Source organism: Dendropsophus ebraccatus, chromosome 13, assembly GCF_027789765.1.
Source record: "Dendropsophus ebraccatus isolate aDenEbr1 chromosome 13, aDenEbr1.pat, whole genome shotgun sequence".
Taxonomy (NCBI): Eukaryota; Metazoa; Chordata; class Amphibia; order Anura; family Hylidae; genus Dendropsophus; species Dendropsophus ebraccatus.
Genome location: NC_091466.1, coordinates 423,169 through 439,770, shown reverse-complemented (window position 1 = coordinate 439,770; position 16,602 = coordinate 423,169). Strand labels below are relative to the sequence as shown.

The window sequence follows — 16,602 nt, the reverse complement described above, 5'->3', positions numbered from 1 at the left end:
CTCCCTTCTTTTCCTCCTCTCCTTTCCTCCTCCCACTCTCCTCTGTCTCCTTCCCTTTCCTCCTCCTCCCTTCTTTTCCTCCTCCCCCTCTCCTCTGCTTCCTTCCCCTTCCTCCTCTTCCCTTCTTTTCCTCCTCCTCTCTTCCTTCTCCTCCCCTCTTTTCCTCCTCTGTCTCCTTCCCCTTCCTCCTCTCCTCTGTCTCCTTCCTCCTCCCCTCTTTTCCTCCTCTTCCTCCTCTCCTCTGTCTCCTTCCTCCTCCCCTCTTTTCCTCCTCTTCCTCCTCTCCTCTGTCTCCTTCCTCCTCCCCTCTTTTCCTCCTCCTCCTCCTCTCCTCTGTCTCCTTCCTCCTCCCCTCTTTTCCTCCTCTTCCTCCTCTCCTCTGTCTCCTTCCTCCTCCCCTCTTTTCCTCCTCTTCCTCCTCTCCTCTGTCTCCTTCCTCCTCCCCTCTTTTCCTCCTCTCCTCTGTCTCCTTCCTCCTCCCCTCTTTTCCTCCTCTTCCTCCTCTCCTCTGTCTCCTTCCTCCTCCCCTCTTTTCCTCCTCTTCCTCCTCTCCTCTGTCTCCTTCCTCCTCCCCTCTTTTCCTCCTCTTCCTCCTCTCCTCTGTCTCCTTCCTCCTCCCCTCTTTTCCTCCTCTTCCTCCTCTCCTCTGTCTCCTTCCTCCTCCCCTCTTTTCCTCCTCTTCCTCCTCTCCTCTGTCTCCTTCCTCCTCCCCTCTTTTCCTCCTCCTCCTCTCCTCTGTCTCCTTCGTCTCCTTCCTCCTCCCCTCTTTTCCTCCTCCTCTTCCTCTCCTCTGTCTCCTTCCTCCTCCCCTCTTTTGCTCCTCTGTCTCCTTCCCCTTCCTCCTCTTCCCTTCTTTTCCTCCTCCTCTCTTCCTTCTCCTCCCCTCTTTTCCTCCTCTGTCTCCTTCCCCTTCCTCTTCCTCTCCTCTGCCTCCTTCCTCCTCCTCTCCTCTGTCTCCTTCCTCCTCCCCTCTTTTCCTCCTCCTCCTCCTCTCCTCTGTCTCCTTCCTCCTCCCCTCTTTTCCTCCTCTTCCTCCTCTCCTCTGTCTCCTTCCTCCTCCCCTCTTTTCCTCCTCTTCCTCCTCTCCTCTGTCTCCTTCCTCCTCCCCTCTTTTCCTCCTCCTCCTCTCCTCTGTCTCCTTCCTCCTCCCCTCTTTTCCTCCTCCTCCTCCTCCTCTGTCTCCTTCGTCTCCTTCCTCCTCCCCTCTTTTCCTCCTCCTCTTCCTCTCCTCTGTCTCCTTCCTCCTCCCCTCTTTTGCTCCTCTGTCTCCTTCCCCTTCCTCCTCTTCCCTTCTTTTCCTCCTCCTCTCTTCCTTCTCCTCCCCTCTTTTCCTCCTCTGTCTCCTTCCCCTTCCTCTTCCTCCTCCTCCCCTCTTTTCCTCCTCCTCCTCTCTTCTGTCTCCTTCCTCCTCCCCTCTTTTCCTCCTCCTCTTCCTCTCTTCTGTCTCCTTCCTCCTACCCTCTTTTCCTCCTCCTTCCCTTTCCTCTTTGTCTCCTTCTCTTCCTATTTTTGGCTCCTCTCTCATTCCCTCCGTTTTGTCATTGATCTCACCGTTGATGACTCAGAATCAGTGATTGACCTTTTATTACCACAGAGAAATTGGTTTAATATTGTCATACTTACACTACAGTCCAGAAATAAAGCAATACAAAAGCTGATACCCTAAAAAGTCCATCTAGGACTGTTCTGTCAGTAGAAAAGTTCTGGAAGACTATGTTGGAGTAGCCAGGTGTCACGTGACCAGAGGCGTGGCCTATATCCTGGCGATCTGAGGGTCAGGGGCACAAGTAACAGAGAAATGGGGAGAGATGTGGACAGGACGGGAAGCGCTGCATCTTCTCATCCGCTGGAGACGTTGGCGACATCCTGAGAACTGTTCCTGGCATAGGCACAAATGTGGAAAATACCTGAAAGGGCAAAAGTGTGAACGAGAGCGTAAGAGGTGTCAGCAGGTAAGCTGCTATAGGGGGGAGGATTCTGCGGCTCTGGGAAAGGGAGCTCCTATCACACACAGTGTACCATCACTCCCATCATCCTCCCTGACCCCAGGAGCTGACACTCTAATCTCCTATCACACACAGTGTATCATCACTCCCATCATCCTCCCTGACCCCAGGAGCTGACACTCTAATCTCCTATCACACACAGTGTACCATCACTCCCATCATCCTCCCTGACCCCAGGAGCTGACACTCTAATCTCCTATCACACACAGTGTATCATCACTCCCATCCTCCCTGACCCCAGGAGCTGACACTCTAATCTCCTATCACACACAGTGTACCATCACTCCCATCATCCTCCTCCCTGACCCCAGGAGCTGACACTCTAATCTCCTATCACACACAGTGTATCATCACTCCCATCATCCTCCCTGACCCCAGGAGCTGACACTCTAATCTCCTATCACACACAGTGTATCATCACTCCCATCATCCTCCCTGACCCCAGGAGCTGACACTCTAATCTCCTATCACACACAGTGTATCATCACTCCCATCATCCTCCCTGACCCCAGGAGCTGACACTCTAATCTCCTATCACACACAGTGTATCATCACTCCCATCCTCCTCCCTGACCCCAGGAGCTGACACTCTAATCTCCTATCACACACAGTGTACCATCACTCCCATCATCCTCCCTGACCCCAGGAGCTGACGCTCTAATCTCCTATCACACACAGTGTATCATCACTCCCATCATCCTCCCTGACCCCAGGAGCTGACACTCTAATCTCCTATCACACACAGTGTATCATCACTCCCATCATCCCTCACCCCAGGAGCTGACACTCTAATCTCCTATCACACACAGTGTATCATCACTCCCATCCTCCTCCCTGACCCCAGGAGCTGACACTCCAATCTCCTATCACACACACTGTATCATCACTCCCATCCTCCTCCCTGACCCCAGGAGCTGACACTCTAATCTCCTATCACACACAGTGTACCATCACTCCCATCATCCCTGACCCCAGGAGCTGACACTCTAATCTCCTATCACACACAGTGTATCATCACTCCCATCCTCCTCCCTGACCCCAGGAGCTGACACTGTAATCTCCTATCACACACAGTGTATCATCACTCCCATCATCCTCCCTGACCCCAGGAGCTGACACTCTAATCTCCTATCACACACAGTGTATCATCACTCCCATTCTCCTCCCTGACCCCAGGAGCTGACACTCTAATCTCCTATCACACACAGTGTACCATCACTCCCATCATCCCTGACCCCAGGAGCTGACACTCTAATCTCCTATCACACACAGTGTATCATCACTCCCATTCTCCTCCCTGACCCCAGAAGCTGACACTCTAATCTCCTATCACACACAGTGTATCATCACTCCCATCATCCCTGACCCCAGGAGCTGACACTGTAATCTCCTATCACACACAGTGTATCATCACTCCCATCATCATCCTCCCTGACCCCAGGAGCTGACACTCTAATCTCCTATCACACAGTGTATCATCACTCCCATCATCCCTGACCCCAGGAGCTGACACTCTAATCTCCTATCACACACAGTGTATCATCACTCCCATCATCCCTGACCCCAGGAGCTGACACTCTAATCTCCTATCACACACAGTGTACCATCACTCCCATCATCCTCCTCCCTGACCCCAGGAGCTGACACTCTAATCTCCTATCACACACAGTGTACCATCACTCCCATCCTCCTCCCTGACCCCAGGAGCTGACGCTCTAATCTCCTATCACACACAGTGTATCATCACTCCCATCATCCTCCCTGACCCCAGGAGCTGACACTCTAATCTCCTATCACACACAGTGTATCATCACTCCCATCATCCTCCCTGACCCCAGGAGCTGACGCTCTAATCTCCTATCACACACAGTGTATCATCACTCCCATCATCCTCCCTGACCCCAGGAGCTGACACTCTAATCTCCTATCACACACAGTGTATCATCACTCCCATCATCCCTGACCCCAGGAGCTGACACTCTAATCTCCTATCACACACAGTGTATCATCACTCCCATCATCATCCTCCCTGACCCCAGGAGCTGACACTCTAATCTCCTATCACACACAGTGTATCATCACTCCCATTCTCCTCCCTGACCCCAGGAGCTGACACTCCAATCTCCTATCACACACACTGTATCATCACTCCCATCCTCCTCCCTGACCCCAGGAGCTGACACTCTAATCTCCTATCACACACAGTGTATCATCACTCCCATCATCCCTGACCCCAGGAGCTGACACTCTAATCTCCTATCACACACAGTGTATCATCACTCCCATCATCCCTGACCCCAGGAGCTGACACTCTAATCTCCTATCACACACAGTATCATCACTCCCATCATCCCTGACCCCAGGAGCTGACACTCTAATCTCCTATCACACACAGTGTATCATCACTCCCATCCTCCTCCCTGACCCCAGGAGCTGACACTCTAATCTCCTATCACACACAGTGTATCATCACTCCCATCATCCCTGACCCCAGGAGCTGACACTGTAATCTCCTATCACACACAGTGTATCATCACTCCCATCCTCCTCCCTGACCCCAGGAGCTGACACTCTAATCTCCTATCACACAGTGTATCATCACTCCCATCATCCTCCCTGACCCCAGGAGCTGACGCTCTAATCTCCTATCACACACAGTGTATCATCACTCCCATCATCCTCCCTGACCCCAGGAGCTGACACTCTAATCTCCTATCACACACAGTGTATCATCACTCCCATCCTCCCTGACCCCAGGAGCTGACACTCTAATCTCCTATCACACACAGTGTATCATCACTCCCATCATCCCTGACCCCAGGAGCTGACACTCTAATCTCCTATCACACACAGTGTACCATCACTCCCATCATCCCTGACCCCAGGAGCTGACACTCTAATCTCCTATCACACACAGTGTACCATCACTCCCATCATCCCTGACCCCAGGAGCTGACACTCTAATCTCCTATCACACACAGTGTACCATCACTCCCATCCTCCCTGACCCCAGGAGCTGACACTCTAATCTCCTATCACACACAGTGTATCATCACTCCCATTCTCCTCCCTGACCCCAGGAGCTGACACTCTAATCTCCTATCACACACAGTGTACCATCACTCCCATCATCCTCCTCCCTGACCCCAGGAGCTGACACTCTAATCTCCTATCACACACAGTGTATCATCACTCCCATCCTCCTCCCTGACCCCAGGAGCTGACACTCTAATCTCCTATCACACACAGTGTATCATCACTCCCATCATCCTCCCTGACCCCAGGAGCTGACACTCTAATCTCCTATCACACACAGTGTACCATCACTCCCATCATCCTCCCTGACCCCAGGAGCTGACACTCTAATCTCCTATCACACACAGTGTATCATCACTCCCATCCTCCTCCCTGACCCCAGGAGCTGACACTCTAATCTCCTATCACACACAGTGTACCATCACTCCCATCCTCCTCCCTGACCCCAGGAGCTGACACTCTAATCTCCTATCACACACAGTGTATCATCACTCCCATCATCCCTGACCCCAGGAGCTGACACTGTAATCTCCTATCACACACAGTGTACCATCACTCCCATCATCCCTGACCCCAGGAGCTGACACTCTAATCTCCTATCACACAGTGTATCATCACTCCCATCCTCCTCCCTGACCCCAGGAGCTGACACTCTAATCTCCTATCACACACAGTGTATCATCACTCCCATCATCCTCCCTGACCCCAGGAGCTGACACTCTAATCTCCTATCACACACAGTGCATCATCACTCCCATCATCCCTGACCCCAGGAGCTGACACTGTAATCTCCTATCACACACAGTGTACCATCACTCCCATCATCCTCCTCCCTGACCCCAGGAGCTGACACTCTAATCTCCTATCACACACAGTGTATCATCACTCCCATCCTCCTCCCTGACCCCAGGAGCTGACACTCTAATCTCCTATCACACACAGTGTACCATCACTCCCATCATCCTCCCTAACCCCAGGAGCTGACACTCTAATCTCCTATCACACACAGTGTATCATCACTCCCATCATCCCTGACCCCAGGAGCTGACACTCTAATCTCCTATCACACACAGTGTATCATCACTCCCATCCTCCTCCCTGACCCCAGGAGCTGACACTCTAATCTCCTATCACACACAGTGTATCATCACTCCCATCATCATCCCTGACCCCAGGAGCTGACACTCTAATCTCCTATCACACACAGTGTACCATCACTCCCATCATCCTCCCTGACCCCAGGAGCTGACACTCTAATCTCCTATCACACACAGTGTACCATCACTCCCATCCTCCCTGACCCCAGGAGCTGACACTCTAATCTCCTATCACACAGTGTATCATCACTCCCATCATCCCTGACCCCAGGAGCTGACACTCTAATCTCCTATCACACACAGTGTACCATCACTCCCATCCTCCTCCCTGACCCCAGGAGCTGACACTCTAATCTCCTATCACACACAGTGTACCATCACTCCCATCATCCTCCTCCCTGACCCCAGGAGCTGACACACTAATCTCCTATCACACACAGTGTATCATCACTCCCATCATCCCTGACCCCAGGAGCTGACACTCTAATCTCCTATCACACACAGTGTATCATCACTCCCATCATCCTCCCTGACCCCAGGAGCTGACACTCTAATCTCCTATCACACACAGTGTATCATCACTCCCATCATCCTCCCTGACCCCAGGAGCTGACACTCTAATCTCCTATCACACACAGTGTATCATCACTCCCATCATCCCTGACCCCAGGAGCTGACACTCTAATCTCCTATCACACACAGTGTATCATCACTCCCATCATCCCTGACCCCAGGAGCTGACACTCTAATCTCCTATCACACACAGTGTATCATCACTCCCATCATCCCTGACCCCAGGAGCTGACACTCTAATCTCCTATCACACACAGTGTATCATCACTCCCATCCTCCTCCCTGACCCCAGGAGCTGACACTCTAATCTCCTATCACACACAGTGTATCATCACTCCCATCATCATCCCTGACCCCAGGAGCTGACGCTCTAATCTCCTATCACACACAGTGTATCATCACTCCCATCATCCTCCCTGACCCCAGGAGCTGACACTCTAATCTCCTATCACACACAGTGTACCATCACTCCCATCATCCCTGACCCCAGGAGCTGACACTCTAATCTCCTATCACACACAGTGTATCATCACTCCCATCATCATCCTCCCTGACCCCAGGAGCTGACACTCTAATCTCCTATCACACACAGTGTACCATCACTCCCATCCTCCTCCCTGACCCCAGGAGCTGACACTCTAATCTCCTATCACACACAGTGTATCATCACTCCCATCATCCTCCCTGACCCCAGGAGCTGACACTCTAATCTCCTATCACACACAGTGTATCATCACTCCCATCATCCCTGACCCCAGGAGCTGACACTGTAATCTCCTATCACACACAGTGTACCATCACTCCCATCCTCCTCCCTGACCCCAGGAGCTGACACTCTAATCTCCTATCACACAATGTACCATCACTCCCATCATCCTCCCTGACCCCAGGAGCTGACACTCTAATCTCCTATCACACACAGTGTATCATCACTCCCATCATCCTCCCTGACCCCAGGAGCTGACACTCTAATCTCCTATCACACACAGTGTATCATCACTCCCATCATCCTCCCTGACCCCAGGAGCTGACACTCTAATCTCCTATCACACACAGTGTATCATCACTCCCATCATCCTCCCTGACCCCAGGAGCTGACACTCTAATCTCCTATCACACACAGTGTACCATCACTCCCATCATCCTCCCTGACCCCAGGAGCTGACGCTCTAATCTCCTATCACACACAGTGTATCATCACTCCCATCATCCTCCCTGACCCCAGGAGCTGACACTCTAATCTCCTATCACACACAGTGTATCATCACTCCCATCATCCCTGACCCCAGGAGCTGACACTCTAATCTCCTATCACACACAGTGTATCATCACTCCCATCCTCCTCCCTGACCCCAGGAGCTGACACTCCAATCTCCTATCACACACACTGTATCATCACTCCCATCCTCCTCCCTGACCCCAGGAGCTGACACTCTAATCTCCTATCACACACAGTGTACCATCACTCCCATCATCCCTGACCCCAGGAGCTGACACTCTAATCTCCTATCACACACAGTGTATCATCACTCCCATCCTCCTCCCTGACCCCAGGAGCTGACACTGTAATCTCCTATCACACACAGTGTATCATCACTCCCATCCTCCTCCCTGACCCCAGGAGCTGACACTGTAATCTCCTATCACACACAGTGTATCATCACTCCCATTCTCCTCCCTGACCCCAGGAGCTGACACTCTAATCTCCTATCACACACAGTGTACCATCACTCCCATCATCCCTGACCCCAGGAGCTGACACTCTAATCTCCTATCACACACAGTGTATCATCACTCCCATTCTCCTCCCTGACCCCAGAAGCTGACACTCTAATCTCCTATCACACACAGTGTATCATCACTCCCATCATCCCTGACCCCAGGAGCTGACACTGTAATCTCCTATCACACACAGTGTATCATCACTCCCATCATCATCCTCCCTGACCCCAGGAGCTGACACTCTAATCTCCTATCACACAGTGTATCATCACTCCCATCATCCCTGACCCCAGGAGCTGACACTCTAATCTCCTATCACACACAGTGTATCATCACTCCCATCATCCCTGACCCCAGGAGCTGACACTCTAATCTCCTATCACACACAGTGTACCATCACTCCCATCATCCTCCTCCCTGACCCCAGGAGCTGACACTCTAATCTCCTATCACACACAGTGTACCATCACTCCCATCATCCTCCCTGACCCCAGGAGCTGACGCTCTAATCTCCTATCACACACAGTGTATCATCACTCCCATCATCCTCCCTGACCCCAGGAGCTGACACTCTAATCTCCTATCACACACAGTGTATCATCACTCCCATCATCCCTGACCCCAGGAGCTGACACTCTAATCTCCTATCACACACAGTGTATCATCACTCCCATCATCATCCTCCCTGACCCCAGGAGCTGACACTCTAATCTCCTATCACACACAGTGTATCATCACTCCCATTCTCCTCCCTGACCCCAGGAGCTGACACTCCAATCTCCTATCACACACACTGTATCATCACTCCCATCCTCCTCCCTGACCCCAGGAGCTGACACTCTAATCTCCTATCACACACAGTGTATCATCACTCCCATCATCCCTGACCCCAGGAGCTGACACTCTAATCTCCTATCACACACAGTGTATCATCACTCCCATCATCCCTGACCCCAGGAGCTGACACTCTAATCTCCTATCACACACAGTATCATCACTCCCATCATCCCTGACCCCAGGAGCTGACACTCTAATCTCCTATCACACACAGTGTATCATCACTCCCATCCTCCTCCCTGACCCCAGGAGCTGACACTCTAATCTCCTATCACACACAGTGTATCATCACTCCCATCATCCCTGACCCCAGGAGCTGACACTGTAATCTCCTATCACACACAGTGTATCATCACTCCCATTCTCCTCCCTGACCCCAGGAGCTGACACTCTAATCTCCTATCACACACAGTGTACCATCACTCCCATCATCCTCCTCCCTGACCCCAGGAGCTGACACTCTAATCTCCTATCACACACAGTGTATCATCACTCCCATCCTCCTCCCTGACCCCAGGAGCTGACACTCTAATCTCCTATCACACACAGTGTATCATCACTCCCATCATCCTCCCTGACCCCAGGAGCTGACACTCTAATCTCCTATCACACACAGTGTATCATCACTCCCATCCTCCTCCCTGACCCCAGGAGCTGACACTCTAATCTCCTATCACACACAGTGTACCATCACTCCCATCCTCCTCCCTGACCCCAGGAGCTGACACTCTAATCTCCTATCACACACAGTGTATCATCACTCCCATCATCCCTGACCCCAGGAGCTGACACTGTAATCTCCTATCACACACAGTGTACCATCACTCCCATCATCCCTGACCCCAGGAGCTGACACTCTAATCTCCTATCACACAGTGTATCATCACTCCCATCCTCCTCCCTGACCCCAGGAGCTGACACTCTAATCTCCTATCACACACAGTGTATCATCACTCCCATCATCCTCCCTGACCCCAGGAGCTGACACTCTAATCTCCTATCACACACAGTGCATCATCACTCCCATCATCCCTGACCCCAGGAGCTGACACTGTAATCTCCTATCACACACAGTGTACCATCACTCCCATCATCCTCCTCCCTGACCCCAGGAGCTGACACTCTAATCTCCTATCACACACAGTGTATCATCACTCCCATCCTCCTCCCTGACCCCAGGAGCTGACACTCTAATCTCCTATCACACACAGTGTACCATCACTCCCATCATCCTCCCTAACCCCAGGAGCTGACACTCTAATCTCCTATCACACACAGTGTATCATCACTCCCATCATCCCTGACCCCAGGAGCTGACACTCTAATCTCCTATCACACACAGTGTATCATCACTCCCATCCTCCTCCCTGACCCCAGGAGCTGACACTCTAATCTCCTATCACACACAGTGTACCATCACTCCCATCATCCTCCCTGACCCCAGGAGCTGACACTCTAATCTCCTATCACACACAGTGTACCATCACTCCCATCCTCCCTGACCCCAGGAGCTGACACTCTAATCTCCTATCACACAGTGTATCATCACTCCCATCATCCCTGACCCCAGGAGCTGACACTCTAATCTCCTATCACACACAGTGTACCATCACTCCCATCCTCCTCCCTGACCCCAGGAGCTGACACTCTAATCTCCTATCACACACAGTGTACCATCACTCCCATCATCCTCCTCCCTGACCCCAGGAGCTGACACACTAATCTCCTATCACACACAGTGTATCATCACTCCCATCATCCCTGACCCCAGGAGCTGACACTCTAATCTCCTATCACACACAGTGTATCATCACTCCCATCATCCTCCCTGACCCCAGGAGCTGACACTCTAATCTCCTATCACACACAGTGTATCATCACTCCCATCCTCCTCCCTGACCCCAGGAGCTGACACTCTAATCTCCTATCACACACAGTGTATCATCACTCCCATCATCCCTGACCCCAGGAGCTGACACTCTAATCTCCTATCACACACAGTGTATCATCACTCCCATCATCCCTGACCCCAGGAGCTGACACTCTAATCTCCTATCACACACAGTGTATCATCACTCCCATCATCCCTGACCCCAGGAGCTGACACTCTAATCTCCTATCACACACAGTGTATCATCACTCCCATCATCCCTGACCCCAGGAGCTGACACTCTAATCTCCTATCACACACAGTGTATCATCACTCCCATCCTCCTCCCTGACCCCAGGAGCTGACACTCTAATCTCCTATCACACACAGTGTATCATCACTCCCATCATCATCCCTGACCCCAGGAGCTGACACTCTAATCTCCTATCACACACAGTGTATCATCACTCCCATCATCCTCCCTGACCCCAGGAGCTGACACTCTAATCTCCTATCACACACAGTGTACCATCACTCCCATCATCCCTGACCCCAGGAGCTGACACTCTAATCTCCTATCACACACAGTGTATCATCACTCCCATCATCATCCTCCCTGACCCCAGGAGCTGACACTCTAATCTCCTATCACACACAGTGTACCATCACTCCCATCCTCCTCCCTGACCCCAGGAGCTGACACTCTAATCTCCTATCACACACAGTGTATCATCACTCCCATCATCCTCCCTGACCCCAGGAGCTGACACTCTAATCTCCTATCACACACAGTGTATCATCACTCCCATCATCCCTGACCCCAGGAGCTGACACTGTAATCTCCTATCACACACAGTGTACCATCACTCCCATCCTCCTCCCTGACCCCAGGAGCTGACACTCTAATCTCCTATCACACAATGTACCATCACTCCCATCATCCTCCCTGACCCCAGGAGCTGACACTCTAATCTCCTATCACACACAGTGTATCATCACTCCCATCATCCTCCCTGACCCCAGGAGCTGACACTCTAATCTCCTATCACACACAGTGTACCATCACTCCCATCCTCCTCCCTGACCCCAGGAGCTGACACTCTAATCTCCTATTACACAGTGTATCATCACTCCCATCCTCCTCCCTGACCCCAGGAGCTGACACTCTAATCTCCTATCACACAGTGTATCATCACTCCCATCATCCTCCCTGACCCCAAGAGCTGACACTCTAATCTCCTATCACACACAGTGTATCATCACTCCCATCATCCTCTCTGACCCCAGGAGCTGACACTCTAATCTCCTATTACACACAGTGTACCATCACTCCCATCATCCTCCCTGACCCCAGGAGCTGACGCTCTAATCTCCTATCACACACAGTGTATCATCACTCCCATCCTCCTCCCTGACCCCAGGAGCTGACACTCTAATCTCCTATCATACACAGTGTATCATCACTCCCATCCTCCTCCCTGACCCCAGGAGCTGACACTCTAATCTCCTATTACACACAGTGTATCATCACTCCCATCATCCTCCTCCCTGACCCCAGGAGCTGACACTCTAATCTCCTATTACACACAGTGTATCATCACTCCCATCATCCTATAAACTGATAGCAGAACAATGGAGCAGTGTGTGGGGATGGGGCAGAATGGTTCCTTATGTGGCTGGGATGATGGGGGTGATACTTTACCTGCAGACACGGTGAGGATGATTCCTAGCCAGCCCAGGATGTAGGACCAGGAGAACCTCCAGTCTGTATAACGTTTTCCAAAAAAGTTCACAGTCACCCCGGTGTATACGGAGAGCGCCAGGAGCGCAAAGAAGCCTGCAAGACATCCGTCACTGCTATATATCCTGATACATATAGAGCTATAGGGGTATATACTGATCACTATTATATATATAGAGCTATAGTGGTATATACTGATCACTATTATATATCCTGATATACATATAGAGCTATAGGGGTATATACTGATCACTATTATATATCCTGATACATATAGAGCTATAGGGGTATATACTGATCACTATTATATATCCTGATACATATAGGGCTATAGGGGTATATACTGATCACTATTATATATCCTGATACATATAGAGCTATAGTGGTATATACTGATCACTATTATATATCCTGATACATATAGAGCTATAGGGGTATATACTGATCACTATTATATATCCTGATACATATAGGGCTATAGGGGTATATACTGATCACTATTATATATCCTGATACATATAGAGCTATAGGGGTATATACTGATCACTATTATATACCCTGATACATATGGAGCTATAGGGGTATATACTGATCACTATTATATATATATAGAGCTATAGGGGTATATACTGATCACTATTATATATCCTGATACATATAGATCTATAGGGGTATATACTGATCACTATTATATATCCTGATACATATAGAGCTATAGGGGTATATACTGATCACTATTATATATCCTGATACATATAGAGCTATAGGGGTATATACTGATCACTATTATATATCCTGATACATATAGATCTATAGGGGTATATACTGATCACTATTATATATCCTGATACATATAGAGCTATAGGGGTATATACTGATCACTATTATATATCCTGATACATATAGATCTATAGGGGTATATACTGATCACTATTATATATCCTGATACATATAGAGCTATAGGGGTATATACTGATCACTATTATATATATATATATATATATATATATATATATATATATATAGAGCTATAGGGGTATATACTGATCACTATTATATATATATAGAGCTATAGGGGTATATACTGATCACTATTATATATCCTGATACATATAGATCTATAGGGGTATATACTCATCACTATTATATATCCTGATACATATGGAGCTATAGGGGTATATACTGATCACTATTATATATCCTGATACATATAGAGCTATAGGGGTATATACTGATCACTATTATATATCCTGATACATATAGAGCTATAGGGGTATATACTGATCACTATTATATATCCTGATACATATAGAGCTATAGGGGTATATACTGATCACTATTATATATCCTGATATACATATGGAGCTATAGGGGTATATACTGATCACTATTATACATCCTGATACATATAGAGCTATAGGGGTATATACTGATCACTATTATATATCCTGATACATATAGATCTATAGGGGTATATACTGATCACTATTATATATCCTGATATACATATAGAGCTATAGGGGTATATACTGATCACTATTATATATCCTGATACATATAGAGCTATAGGGGTATATACTGATCACTATTATATATCCTGATACATATAGATCTATAGGGGTATATACTGATCACTAATATATATATATATATATATATATATATATATAGAGCTATAGGGGTATATACTGATCACTATTATATATCCTGATACTTATAGAGCTATAGGGGTATATACTGATCACTATATTATATCCTGATACATATAGAGCTATAGGGGTATATACTGATCACTATTATATATCCTGATACATATAGATCTATAGGGGTATATACTGATCACTATTATATATCCTGATACATATAGAGCTATAGGGGTATATACTGATCACTATTATATATCCTGATACATATAGAGCTATAGGGGTATATACTGATCACTGTTATATATCCTGATACATATAGAGCTATAGGGGTATATACTGATCACTATTATACATATGGAGCTATAGGGGTATATACTGATCACTATTATATATCCTGATACATATAGAGCTATAGGGGTATATACTGATCACTATTATATATATATATATATATAGAGCTATAGGGGTATATACTGATCACTATTATACATATGGAGCTATAGGGGTATATACTGATCACTATTATATATCCTGATACATATAGAGCTATAGGGGTATATACTGATCACTATTATATATATAGAGCTATAGGGGTATATACTGATCACTATTATATATCCTGATATACATATAGAGCTATAGGGGTATATACTGATCACTATTATATATCCTGACACATATAGATCTATAGGGGTATATACTGATCACTATTATATATCCTGATACATATAGAGCTATAGGGGTATATACTGATCACTATTATATATCCTGATACATATAGAGCTATAGGGGTATATACTGATCACTATTATATATCCTGATACATATAGAGCTATAGGGGTATATACTGATCACTGTTATATATCCTGATACATATAGAGCTATAGGGGTATATACTAATCACTATTATATATCCTGATACATATAGAGCTATAGGGGTATATACTGATCACTATTATACATCCTGATACATATAGAGCTATAGGGGTATATACTGATCACTATTATATATATATATATAGAGCTATAGGGGTATATACTGATCACTATTATATATCCTAATATACATATAGATCTATAGGGGTATATACTGATCACTATTATATATCCTGATACATATAGAGCTATAGGGGTATATACTGATCACTATTATATATCCTGATACATATAGGGGTATATACTGATCACTATTATATATCCTGATACATATAGGGGTATATACTGATCACTATATTATATCCTGGTATATATAGAGCTATAGGGGTATATACTGATCACTATTATATATCCTGATACATATAGAGCTATAGGGGTATATACTGATCACTATTATATATCCTGATACATATAGAGCTATAGGGGTATATACTGATCACTATTATATATAGAGAGAGAGCTATAGGGGTATATACTGATCACTATTATACATATGGAGCTATAGGGGTATATACTGATCACTATTATATATCCTGATATACATATAGAGCTATAGAGGTATATACTGATCACTATTATATATCCTGATACATATGGAGCTATAGGGGTATATACTGATCACTATTATATATCCTGATACATATAGAGCTATAGGGGTATATACTGATCACTATTATATATATATATATATATATATAGAGCTATAGGGGTATATACTGATCACTATTATATATCCTGATACATATAGAGCTATAGGGGTATATACTGATCACTATTATACATATGGAGCTATAGGGGTATATACTGATCACTATTATATATCCTGATACATATAGAGCTATAGGGGTATATACTGATCACTATTATATATCCTGATACATATAGAGCTATAGGGGTATATACTGATCACTATTATATATCCTGATACATATAGAGCTATAGGGGTATATACTGATCACTATTATATATCCTGACACATATAGATCTATAGGGGTATATACTGATCACTATTATATATCCTGATACATATAGAGCTATAGGGGTATATACTGATCACTATTATATATCCTGATACATATAGATCTATAGGGGTATATACTGATCACTATTATATATCCTGATACATATAGAGCTATAG

The 16,602-nt window shown here is 46.9% G+C and overlaps 1 protein-coding gene across 1 annotated transcript in view; it reads right to left on the bottom strand.

Moving 5' to 3' along the window:
• Window positions 1-1,694: 1,694 nt before the first annotated feature.
• Window positions 1,695-16,602, bottom strand: part of LOC138771096 (lens fiber membrane intrinsic protein-like) — a 53,057-nt gene continuing 38,149 nt past the window's right edge. Inside the window, exons 3-4 of the mRNA XM_069950548.1 lie at window positions 12,844-12,978; window positions 1,695-1,907 (exon numbers count right to left, since the gene is read on the bottom strand). Of these exons, the coding sequence (XP_069806649.1) occupies window positions 1,840-1,907; window positions 12,844-12,978 (203 nt within the window). The 3' untranslated portion in view covers window positions 1,695-1,839. The remainder of the gene's footprint in view (window positions 1,908-12,843; window positions 12,979-16,602) is intronic.